This window comes from Kogia breviceps, chromosome 16, assembly GCF_026419965.1.
Source record: "Kogia breviceps isolate mKogBre1 chromosome 16, mKogBre1 haplotype 1, whole genome shotgun sequence".
Taxonomy (NCBI): domain Eukaryota; kingdom Metazoa; phylum Chordata; class Mammalia; order Artiodactyla; family Physeteridae; genus Kogia; species Kogia breviceps.
This window is the reverse complement of record NC_081325.1, coordinates 1,741,084-1,754,229: the sequence shown is the minus strand read 5'-3', so window position 1 is coordinate 1,754,229 and position 13,146 is coordinate 1,741,084. Positions and strand designations below refer to the sequence as shown.

Genomic DNA, 13,146 nt, shown 5'->3' with positions numbered 1-13,146 from the left:
CCCCTGCCAAAAAAAAAGATTTTGTGTAAAAAAAACCCCCACAGGAATAGTTACTTATATATAATATTTACATATAACACATAAAATTCTAGAAGATTGATTAACAAATTGCGGCTGCTTAGTGGGACGGACTGGGGTGTTCAAGATGTAGAATTGGGGCAACTTCTTTCTTTTCACATTTCTGTGGTATTTCATTTATTTTTAGAGTATTTTATACTAAAAACTAATATATGAAATGACGAAGATTTAAGTTAAAAATCATGAAAAAAGTGCTCTCTTAAGCTCTATAAAAGCATAATGAGTAATTAAAAGTTATATGATATGATTCCAAAGAGGATCAAGGCAGTTAGCAATTGTTAAAAGAAATATACACATAAAAATATAGGGAAAAACAAAACAAAACCACTAAGGGCTTCTTCCCTGGTGGCGCAGGGGTTGCGAGTCCGCCTGCCGATGCGGGGGACACGGGTTCGTGCCCCGGTCCGGGAGGATCCCACATGCCGCGGAGCGGCTGGGCCCGTGAGCCATGGCCGCTGGGCCTGTGCGTCCGGAGCCTGTGCTCCGCAACGGGAGAGGCCACAGCAATGAGAGGCCCGCGTACTGCCAAAAAAAAAAAAAAAAAAAAAAAAGTGGGGGGGTATTTTTCTTTTAGTAAGTTAAAAAAAAAATCTTGAATATGGTGATTAACATAAATAGTAAAACAATCGTATTCAAATTTGTAGACTCACTTATTACTATTTAACATTTCCAAACTGGTGGCAAAACAAAACATATTTGAACCACTTAGATTTCAGCAAGAAGTGACTACCTACTGTTGAATTTTACTGATTTGTTACAAAACACTTTACAACAAGCATATGTCATTTTTATAATTATAGGAATTAAATTCTACTTAAAATTTTAAATGATAAAATTTTACTTATGAAATACTTCTTACACCCAAAAGAAAAACTAAGATAAAAAGGATAAACTAGACAGACTTCATCAAAATTTAAAACTCTGGTGTTTCAAAGGATACCATCAAGAAAGTGAAAAGACAACCCACAGAATGGGAGAAAATATTTACAAATCGTATCTGATCAGGGACTTGTATCTTCACACCTATCCTAAGATGGCTAGGAAAAAAGTCAGACAGTGGTGGTGAGGATATGGAAAAAATGGAACCCTTGTACAATCCTAGTACCAAAGTGAAATGATGCCGCTGGTTTGGAAAACAGTTTCACAGTTCCTTAAAATGGTAAACACAGTCACCATATGACTTAGTAATTCCACTTCCAGGTCCATACTCAAGAGAACTGAAAACAGACATCCACTTAAAAATTTGTACACAAACGTTCATAGTAGCTTTAATTCACTATCTGTAAAGGTAAAAACAACCCAAGTATCCATCAACAACAGATGAATGGATAAGCACAATGTGGTGTAACTGTATAAGCGAATATTATTCAGCAATAAAAAGGACACATACTACAACATGATTCAACCCAGCAAACATCATGCTGAATGAAAGAAGCCAGTAACAAAGGGCTATGATTCCCTTTACATGAAACGTCCAGAAGAGACAAACCCACAGAAACAGTTTCCAGGAAACTGGGGAGGGGGAAATGGAAAGTGACTGCTGCTGGTACGGAGCTTCCTTTTCAGATGAAATGTTGTGGAATTAGATAGTCGTGATGACTGCACAACTCTATGAATATATGAGAAAACACTGACTTGTACACTTTAAAAAGTTGAATTTTATGGTATGTAAACTATCTCAATAAAGCTGTTATGCTTACCTTCATGATCTTGTATCAGATTCTTTGTATTGATGAAGTGTCCAAATTTTCAAAATATTTGGATTGAAACTTACCTCAAACCTTATTTCCCATCTCTCTTCCTCATACTTTTTATTGTAATCTGTTGGCTTCTGAAATAATATAGTATTATTAATGAACAAAACTATCTTTAACTATGTAACATTGTTTTAAGGCACTTTCATATTTCATCCCACAAAAACTGTGTGCATGACCTTGTTGGCATTCATTTCAGCTTAACTATGGGAAAATTTAGTGTTCTGAGTGATCTTAATATTGCAACAAGAAGAATCCTCAAAATTATGCTAAAAGCATGTCAACTGTCATTAGCTTATAATAAGAGTGGGAGCTCTTACCTTTCCTTTTAAATGTTCACACTGAAGAGTACACCTGGCAGAGAGACTAAGTAATCTTTATAAAACCTGTTTAACAGATGAAACACCCTTTACACAAACACACGGCGTGTGCGCACACATGCACACGCACACACACCTATGCTCAAAAGAAACAACTGGCTGTGAGGATTACATGTACAAAGTTATGTCATAGTTTCCTATTTGAGAGAAGAAAGTAGTTTCCTATATTGAACTGAACACCCACTGTTTGGTTGTGTACTATCACTAAAATGAATATTCAAAAACCTAACAAGTGAACTGCAAATCTAAAAAAACTTGCTATATAAAATGTTCACATGCTTATTTATGATGAGTACCCTATTTCTATAAAGTATGGCTTGCAATGTGAAATCATATCTGTAACAGACTAATTGTGTTTTTTTAAAATATTAAAAACAGAAGCACCAGGCAACTGGAATGGGCTATTTACTGAAGCTAAGCTTAAAATCTGGCTCTGAGTTCCTTGTAAGAAAGCAAAATGGGGGAAATGTTATAATACTGGATATAAGGCAAAACCATTTTATCTTGGGAGAGAGTCATTTTCTGGCAGTGAATTCCATTATGATTTTATAATTTGCATCTATATTCAAACAACATTAGAGAACATATGAGCTTCTCATTAGTTTTGAAGATATAGAAACACTAAGTGACTCAACGCAACTGAAGTCTTTTTTAGGACTTTATAAAGCATGATATAGGGTACTGCTTTCTCAATAAAGAATTTACAAATCCTCTGGACCCTCTTAACATATCAAGCATGTAGAACTATATGGAAGGCTTGAGGCATAAAACAAATTATGACATTTTAAACCACAATTTCTTTTTCTATAGATTTTTTTCTTTTTTTGTGGTACGCGGGCCTCTCACTGTTGTGCCCTGTTGTGGCCTCTCACTGTTGTGGCCTCTCCCGCAGCGGAGCACAGGCTCCGGACGCGCAGGCTCAGCGGCCACGGCTCACGGGCCCAGCCGCTCCGTGGCACGTGGGATCCTCCCGGACCGGGGCACGAACCCGTGTCCCCTGCATCGGCGGGCGGACTCTCGACCACTGCGCCACCAGGGAAGCCCTATAGTTTAGATTTTTATAGAAAAATAGTTCACTTACTTCCTTCAATATTTCCTCAGAATGTTCAAAAGTACAATACTTATGGTGTGCCATAAAATAAGATAGTGACATTCCATCAAAGTAGAGATGAATAGATAATTTCTCCCATGGATTTTCTGGTAGTTCCTATTTAAGTTCAATAAAGGAGATTATTACTATAAAAATAAAGTCTGCTTGAAGATTAAAATTTTACAGTCGGCAAAAATGAAATTAGATTTCTGACAATCACAGTATTACTCATTTGACTAGTGACTCATTTTGTAAAATTTTCTTCCTGGTATTTTGGCAGATAACGAGGCAATAATGCTACTACTCTGGTTTTTATAAAATATATTTACATGTCCATAAGGTAGAGAGTTTTCTAGTTATGTAAAGAAAACAATTTACCATACATCATCTTTAGATAATACTAATAATTTATACTAAGTAGAAGGAGAAAGAAAGAGTATGCTCGGGGTAAAGATAGGAAGTTTAGTTAAAAATCCCCAAGTGGCAGGAATCAGATGAAATTAACAACAGTCTAGGAGTCGTCACACTGGCTTTAAACCCCGTGGGTCCGCGTACAAACACCAGGTACCAAACTGCACGTGACTGTTACGCTGGTCGTTCCTCGCTGTTTCCGCTCAGTGCCACCTTAGTCCAAACTCACGTCTCTGCTGAGTTAGCGTAATCGCCTTCCAGCTCATCTCCTGCTTCTACCTTTTTCTACCGTCCAGTTTTCACCAGTGCAAAGTGAAAACCATAGATTGTGAGGTCAGATCACATCCAGCTCTGCGCAGCGACAAGTGCACCTCTCACAGGTGGCCTCCCACCTCCGTCCGTCCGCCTGCTCCTTGGACACTCCAGGCGTCTCCTGCCCTGCGGCTCTCTGCACTGATCTGGTAACTGTGGGGCGTGTCCTCTCACCACTCAGAAGTTTCCATCAAATTTTATCTTTTTAGGGATGTCTTCTCTGACCACTGTATTTAAAATGTTATCTCCTCCCGTGCCCACGTCTCCCTATCAGCCTTTCCTAATTCATTTTTCTGTCCAGCACTATTATTTAACATACCTTACATATATATATACTTTTTTCATTTTATTTCCCATCACTAACACGGAAGCTCGAAGGAGGCAGGAGTTTCTGTTTGGCTCTTGCCGCACCTGCAGGCCTAGGACAGAGCCCGCATGTTAAGAGGCACCGGGTCCGTGCCGCGAGCATGTAAGGCAGGAGGAGCACTTCTGGGGCAGCTCTGCTACGGCAGCAGGTCTGCAAGGGTAGGCACAGGCCTGGTCTCCGAGAAATCGAGCACCTTGGTAAACGCCACACCGTTTTCCTAGGCTCAGCTAAGCAACAACGCAAGCCACCTGGGTAACCTGAACGGTTCCCATCTCTGCAGGACTCCTGTGACTGTCCACAGAGGCTGTGAATAACCAGAGAGGCTTCTCCACTGTCTTATGTAAGTGAGCCTGTGGCCCCTTTTAGGTCTTCATTAGCCCACCATCACAGCTTTCACTCAGAAAGACTTCCCTGCAGTTCTTCTCTCTGCCCGGCCCCTCCGACACGGCTCCCGGAGCCTCTCCTCACCGCCTCACTGCTCAGGAACCCCGGGGGGCCCCTGCCCGCCGGCTACTTCTCTTAGACCCTAGTCGCACTGCTGCCCGCCCCCAGCTGCTACCGCTCTAGCAAGCGCACTTCCCGAGCACTTCGTCAACCCCCATTTCTACATTCCTACCACACTCACTCTTTTTACCAGCCACCTGGCTCTCAGCGAGTTGTGGTATCAAGTCTTTAGGGTTTTGTCTTGTGTCTCACTGTTTCACTAACTAGACAGGGCCCTTGAGGACGGGAATTACCTGCACCTGACACCTAACACACAGCACCATCCTGGAAGCTACCATGTGTGTTCACGAACACCTCTATCTCCTTAGCGCTCTCCTCGTGTCAGAGCAAGCTGTTAACACCGAGTCTTCCAAATTACCTGCTTATGGAAGCTCTCAGGGACTTGCTCAAAATCAGGTTTATTTAAAATGAGCCTGGGAACCAAAGTGGTAATAACTCCGTTTATGTTAACGAGTAATTGATAATCACATAGGAACATAGTTCTTCATAACAAAATCCCTCAAATTACATTACCTGTAACACTTTATGGCAAATAAACTAAATCAATGATATATGCTTTATTTTTAATTTCTCTTGAAGTTGGTTTTTTAGACATTTTTTGATGTGAACCATTCTTAAAGTCTCTATTGAATTGGTTACAATATTGCTTCTGGTTTTTGGTCCGTTGGCCGAGAGGCACGTGGGATCCTAGCTCACCGACCGGGGACCAAACCCACAGCCCCTGCGCGTCAGGAGGCCAAGTCTTCACTGCCGGACTCCCGGGGGAGCCCCAATGACGTATGCTTTAAACACAAATTACCATAATGTGAACTTCCACGTCCCTCTTGGAAAGCAGTTCCTGAAGGAGCGCCACTGCTTCTGGCTGCCAGACATTCCCGACCTGTTTGGGATTAATAAACTCAGATTCCTTCACAAAATAAGAGCAGGAAGTAAATGAAGATACACAAAAGTAGCCATAAACAGGTAACACTAGAGAGAAGGACAAAATATATAGGCAGTTTTCAGGGAATATCATGGTATATGATAAAAATGATCTTAAGAAACTAATAATTTGTCTCAGCTTCCCCCCATGTTACCCTCTTAAAGCATTTTACGCTTTAAAAGTATAGACCTACACTAAAAACGAAGCATCATAAAACTTTTAAAAAAGGCCAATATGCCAAAGCAGTGCTTACATACTGACTACAATTGTGTATTTATTAAGGAGCAGGGACTATTACGTCTTATGTGTTAAGAGGTTCACTCGGCCAGGAAATTGGGGCCTCCTGCCGGCGCCCCGGGAGTGAGCATCTGGGAGCAGCTTCTGCAGCCCCGCCGGCCCTTTGGGTTATTGCGTTTCTGGCGCACAGCTGGGCTGCAGAGGCCTCAGGGACCCTCAGCCAAAACACCCGGCTAATGTTGCCGACGCCTGAGCCACAGAGACTGTACGAAATTTTAAAAAAGCTCATTGTTGAGTTAGACCACTAGATTTGAAGCTTAATTTGTTATATAGCAAGAGATAATTAATATACCATTGCATTCTCTGATCCAGCTTCAGATTTCTTGAAATTTTATTTGAACCGTAACTAAAAATTAACAATTCCAAACAAAATTCCCATCTATGAAGACATTATCTCTCTTAATTTATTCAGGTATTTTTATATCCTTCAGTATGATTCTGTCATTTTCTTCATAAAGGCCCTTTAACTATCTTTGTAAGCTTATTTCTAAATATTACTTTTGTTGCACTGAAAGGGATTTCATTTTACATTCTAATTTCTAGAAAACTATTGTTAATAAAAAGACGGTATTTTAAAATTAATCATCCTATAAATCCCTGTTTACTCACAGGTATGGTATTATACAGCTGACAAGGAATACAAAGTTGGGGTGTATCAGGATATAGCAAAATAGGGTAAAGATGACACGGTGGAATCTTCTCACTGAAACCGTGATCTAAATATTGTACCTGAAACAGGACAAAGTTCGTAATTAAAACTTACTACTAAAAACTAGGGGACAGAAAGGACTCCCTGGTATTAAAGAGAATTTTTTAAAAAAAGACATCCTAGAAGGAGATATAAACCTAGATTTAAAAAATCTCTAGAAAAATGTAACACTGTATTTCCTCATCCCGTAGTGTATCAAACCTCACTGTCAAAAGGTTTTCCTACACATGAACAAAAGCTTTTTCTTTTCTTGAGAATAATCAACTTTTTGGAGGCTGTTTAAAATTTTCCTTTTGTTTTTCCAAGTATCTTAGAAGCCCTGATTTCTATTTACTAGAAGAACATTTCTCAAAGCCTCAGTGTTCCTCAGTCTCACAGTTTGGGAAACTCTGCACGTAATGTTTCCTTCCTGCAGAATCACACTGCATAATAAAGGTTCTGAAAAGTCCTATGAGAAAGAAACTTGTTCTTAAGTCATCCAGTGTTCCTCAAATTTTGTAAAATAACTTTCTAAAGACCTCATTTTTTAATGAATTTTGGGTTCACAGCAAAATTTAGAGCAAGGTACAGAGATTTCCCTCACACCCCAGCCTCCCTCACTGTAACATCCTGCACCACAGTAGTAATTTGTTATAATCATGAACCTACATGGATACGTCAACATCAAGGTCCATATAGATTACGTTAGGGTTCACTTGGTGATGTACACCCTATGCAACTGACAAATGTATAAAGACGCTCTGTGAAATCAAAGGGTGTTTTCATTGCCCGAAAAATCCTCTGTGCTCCCCCTCCCCCCTCAACCCCTGGGCAAACACTCATCTTTTTACTATCTCCATATTTTGCATTTTCCAGAGGTCATATAGTTGGAGTCATACAGTATATGTAGCCTTTTCAGACTTGCTTTCACTTAGTGATATGCATTTAAGGTTCGTCCATGGCTTTTTGTGGCTTGACAGCTCATTTCTTTTTAGCACTGAGTAACATTCCACTGTCTGAATGCACCACAGTTTCTTTATCCAGTCACCCACTGAAGGACATCTTGGGTGCCTCCAAGTTTGGCAATTATGAATAAAGCTCCTAGAAACAGGTTTTTGTGTGGACATGTTTTCAGCTTCTTTGGGTAAATACTGTAAAAATTTAATAAACAGAAACCTCCATTAAACAGAGTTGGGAGATCAGAAAGGTGAGCTCCATCCACGTCCTCTGATGATGGCCCAGCCCGACAGGAGGAGTACACACTCTTCTTTCCTGGGAGGACTCGGCCAATGAAAAGCCATGGACTCTTTGTTTACCAGAGCCATACCCACTTCCTTTTCTTCTCTATAAACGTGTTCTCCTTTCCTTGCTTTGCAGGAACTTGCACGTGACTTACCACGGTTGCAGACCCTGAACCGTAATTCTCTGCTGATCCTGAATAAACCCAACTTTGCTGGAGAAGTATCTGGCAGTCTGTTTATTTCAGGTCAACAATACCAAGGAGTGTGACTGCTGGACCATACGTTAAGAGTAGATTTAGTTGTTGAGAAACTGCCGAACTGGAGGTACCACTCTGCATTCCCACCAGCAGTGGAGGGTTTCGGTTGCTCCATATCCTCACCAGCATTTGGTGTTGTCAGTGTTCCAGATTTTGGCCATTCTTAATATATGTGTAGTGCTATCTTGTATTAACTTGCATTTCCCTGGTGACATATGATGCGGAACTTTTTTTCATATCCTTATTTGCCATCTGTATGTCTCCTTTGGTGAGCTATCTGTTAAGGACTGTGGTCCATTTTAAAAATTGGCTTGTTTTCTTACTTTTAAATTTTAAGAGTTCTTTGTATATTGTGGATAACAGTCCTTTACCAGATGTATATTTTGCAAGTATTTTCTCCCAGTGTTTAGCTTGTTTTCTCATTATCCTGACATTGACTTTTGCAGAGGAGAAGTTTTTAATTTTAATGAAGTCCAGCTTGTACCTTATTTCTTTCATGGGTCATGATTTTGGTGCTGTATCTAAAAAGTCATTGCCACATTAAAGGTCATCTATGTTTCTATGTTGTCTTTCTAGGAGTCTTACAGCTTTATGTTTTACATTTAGGTCTGTAGTCCATTTAGAGATAATTTTTATGGAAGGTATAAAATCTGTCTAGATTTTTTTGCATGTGGATGTTCCATTGTTCCAGCACCATTTGCTGAGAAGACTATCTTTGCTCAGTTGTACTGCCATTGCTCCTTTGTCAAAGATCACTGACTATATTTACGTGGGTCTATTTCTGTGTTCTCTGGTCTATTCCATTGATCTATTTGTATTTTGCTTTGCCAATACCACACTGTCTTGATTAACTTTATACTAAGTCTTGAAGCCTAGCGTGTCAATCCTTTAACTTTGTTCTTCTCTTTCAATATTGTGTTGTCTATCCTGAGTCTTTTGTCTCTCCATATAAACTTAAGAATAAAGTTTGCTGATATCCACAAAATACCTTGCTGGAATTTTGACTAGGATTGCACTGAATCCATAAATACAGTTGAAAAGACCTGACATCTTGACATCACTGAGTCTTCCTATCCAAGAACAGAGTGTTGCTCCATTAATTTTGTTCTTTGATTTTGTTCATCAGAGTTCTGCAGTTTTCCTCATATAATCTTTGTATATATTGTTAGATTTATATCTAAGTATTTTGTTTTGGGGGTGCTAATGTAAAATGGTATTGTGTTTTTTATTTGAAATTCCATCTGTTCACTGCTAGTATATGAGAAAGAAATTGAGTTATGTATATTAACCTTATATTCTGCAATCTTCCTATAATTGCTTACTAGTTCCAGGAGATCTTTGATGAGTCTCTTGCATTTTTTAAAAAATGTAGATGAACATGTCATCTGAAACATACAGTTTTATTTCTTCCTTCCCAGTCTGATAACCCTTTATTTCCTTTTCTTGTCTTGTTGCATTAGTTAACACTTCCAGTACAATACTGAAAAGGACTGGTGAGTGGGTATCCTTGCCTTGTACCTAATCTTGGTGTAAAAGCCTCAAGTTTCTCACCAGTAAGTATTATGATACCTGGAGAAATTCCCTTATACTTCTAGTTTACTGAATTTTTATCATGAAATGAGTGCTAGATCTTCTCAAATGCTTTTTCTGCATCTAAGACATAATCATGAGACTTTTCATTTTTACACTGTTGATGTGATGGATTACTACAATTGATTTTCAAATGGTTAATCAGCCTTGTATACCTGGGATAAACATTATTTGGTTATAGTATGTAATTTTTTTTAAAACATTACATACTGTGTTGGCTCTAACTTGCTAATATTTTGCTGAGGATTTTTGCATCTATGTTCCTGAGAGATACTGGTCTGTAGTTTTCTTTGCTTGTAATGTCTTCGTTTTTGAATTAGGGTAATGCTTGCTTCATAAAATGAGTTATGAAGTATGCCCTCTGCTTCTTTCCTCTGAAAGATATTGTAGAGAAATGGTAAAATATCTTCCTTAAATGTGTGGCAGAATTCACCAGTGAACCTATCTGGGCCTGGTGGTTTTTGTTTTGGAAGGCTGTCAATTATTGACTCCATTTCTTTGATAGAGGCTGAGATTGTTTATTTCTTCTTGTGTGAGTTTTGGCATTTTGTGTCGTTTAAGAAACTGGTCTAGTCCATCTAGGTTATCCAATGTGTGGGCATAGTTGTTCACAGTATTCCTTTATCTTTCAATGTTCATTAAATCTGTATTGATATCCCTGCTTTTATTTCTGATATTAGTAATTTGTATACTTTTTTGTTTTTCTTGGCTAGCCAGGCTAGAGGGTTATCGATTTTATCAAACTTTTCAACGAACCAGCATTAAATCTCATTAATTTTTTTTCTTGAATTCCTGTTTTCAGGGATTCACAGATTTCCGCTCTAATTCTTATTATTTCTTTTCTTCTGCTTACTTTGGCTTTTTTTCTCTTTTTCTAACTTTCTAAGGTAGAAACATAGATAATTGATTTTAGACTTTCCTTCTTTTATAATATATGTATTCAATGCAATGAATTTCCCTCTCAGCACTGCTTTAGCTGCATCTCATACATTTTGTAAGTTGTTTTCATTTTCATTTAGTTCAAAATATTTTAATATTTCCCTTGAGATTTCTTCTTTGACCCATGTGTTATTTAGAAGTTTGCTGTTAAATCTCCATGCATTTGGGGATTTTCCAATTGTCTTTCTCTTAGTAATTTCCAGTTTAACTCTATTGTGGTCTGAGAGCAAACACTGATTCCTATTCTTTTAAATTTAAGGTGTGTTTTATGGCCCAGAATGTGGTCTATCTTGGTGAATATTCCATGTGAGCTTAACAATGTGTATCTTGCTGTTGTTGGAGGAATAATTCTATAGATGCTAATTATATCCAGTTGATGATGTTGTTGTTGAATTCAGTTATGTCCTTACTGATTTTTTGCCAGTTGGATCTGTCCATTTCTGATTGGGGAAGGGTGTTGAAGTCTCCAACTGTGATAGTGGATACACCTATTTCTCCTTGCAGTTCTACTAGTTTTTGCTTCATGTAGTTTGACTCTCTGTTCTTAGGGGCATATTAAGAATTTATTAAGACATTCAGAATTTTATGTCTTCTTGGAAAACTGACCCTTTTTCATTACGTAATGCCCTTTTTCCTTAATAACCTTCCTTGCTTTGAGTCTGTTCTGAAATCATTATAGCTACTCTTTCTTTCTTTTGTGTTAGCATGGAATATTTTTCTAAGTCCATTTATTTTTAATCTATTTTTATCTTATATTTAATGTGGGTTTCTTACAGATAATATATAGTTGGGTGTTGTTTTCTGATCCACTCCAATAATATGGGTCTTTCAACTGGTGCATTTAGACCACTGACCTTCAAAGTGATTACTGACATAGCTGGATTAATATCTAACAAATTTGTTACTGTTTTCTACCTGCTCTTCTTCTTCATTATTATTTTTGTCTTTCACTGTTTTTCTTCCACTTGTGGTTTTTTTTGGGGGAGGGATTTTATATGATCCCATTTTCTCTTTCTTAGTGAATCAGTATAGTTAAAATTTATTTAGCAGTTGCCCTACAGTTTGCAATAATCACTTGTAACTAATCCAAGTCCACTTTCAAATAACAGTATACCACTTTATAGACAGTATTAGTACCTTACAGTAACAAAATAATCCTAATTCCTCCCTCTCATCCCCTGTATTATTGTCATTCATTTCACTTATATATAAGCATACATAAGCATATATATAACTAAAAGCACATGTAACTGAATTATTTGCTGCTATTATTACTCTGAACAAACTATCACCTGTTAAGAGCAATTAAGAAAAATAAAAGTTTTATCTTCACTTATTCCTTTTTCAACTATTTTCTTTATGTAGATCTGCGTTTCTAACCTATATTATTTTCCTTCTCTCTAAAAATTTTCTTTTAACATTTTTTGCAAGGCACATCTACTGGCAACAAATTCTCTCAGTTTTTGTTTCTCTGGTAAAGTCTTCATTTTTCCTTCAATTCTGAAGGATAATTTTGCAGGGTACAGAATTCTAGGCTGATGGGTTTTTCTCCCTCTCAAGATTTTAAATATTTCAACCCATTCTCTTTTTAAAAAAAAAATTGATTCATTTATTTCTTTATTCAATTAGTATAAAATGAGGGACTATTCTGGGTGAACCAAAGTGCTAAACTTACACTGTGATTTCTACCCAATTTGCATTGTTCTCTTAGCTGGAAGAGGTGGGGAAAACATTCTTCCTACATCAGTGGCTGCAGCTGCTCAACTTACTTTCCAATAAACAAGTTAATTATTATGTCAGAGAGGTTTATGTCAGAGGTTTTAGGTAAACTTGACTAACATTGGCAAACAGCACTTGAAATGAAAGACTGAAAGCAGCTCTTTTGCCCCTTTCCCATTTGCATATTTCCGTGCCCCTCTAACCTTAAAAGAACCTAATTACAGGAATGAGATCACTAGGCAATTTAACCTGACTCCTGACATGTGCTCTTCTGAATGCATACCATGCCTTGTCTAACCTGGTGATTCTTTTTCTAGATGAAAAGAAGAATGAAGAATTAAGCAGTTAAAAATATGACTAGGTCCTCCCCTACCCCCAACAGCCTCCCTAAACAATCCTGCAGGCAGATCACTCGGGCAATATAACATCTGAAGAGAGTCAGCCAGCCTGCATGCAATGCAGAATCATGTAGAAGCCAGCCTCCTGCCTCGATGATTCACTGAGATTGTTCCCCACACCCCCATTTTCCCCTTTAAAAACTGTCCCGGCTGAGCAGAATCTTAGGAGTTGGTTTCTGGACACAAGCCCACCTTCTCC

The 13,146-nt window shown here is 38.2% G+C and overlaps 1 protein-coding gene across 1 annotated transcript in view; it reads right to left on the bottom strand.

The window, feature by feature from the left end:
- Positions 1–13,146, bottom strand: part of RNF17 (ring finger protein 17) — a 118,980-nt gene that overhangs the window by 15,224 nt on the left and 90,610 nt on the right. The window contains exons 29-32 of the mRNA XM_067016276.1: positions 6,725–6,844; positions 5,696–5,776; positions 3,294–3,419; positions 1,853–1,909 (exon numbers count right to left, since the gene is read on the bottom strand). Coding sequence (XP_066872377.1) covers positions 1,853–1,909; positions 3,294–3,419; positions 5,696–5,776; positions 6,725–6,844 — 384 coding nt within the window. The remainder of the gene's footprint in view (positions 1–1,852; positions 1,910–3,293; positions 3,420–5,695; positions 5,777–6,724; positions 6,845–13,146) is intronic.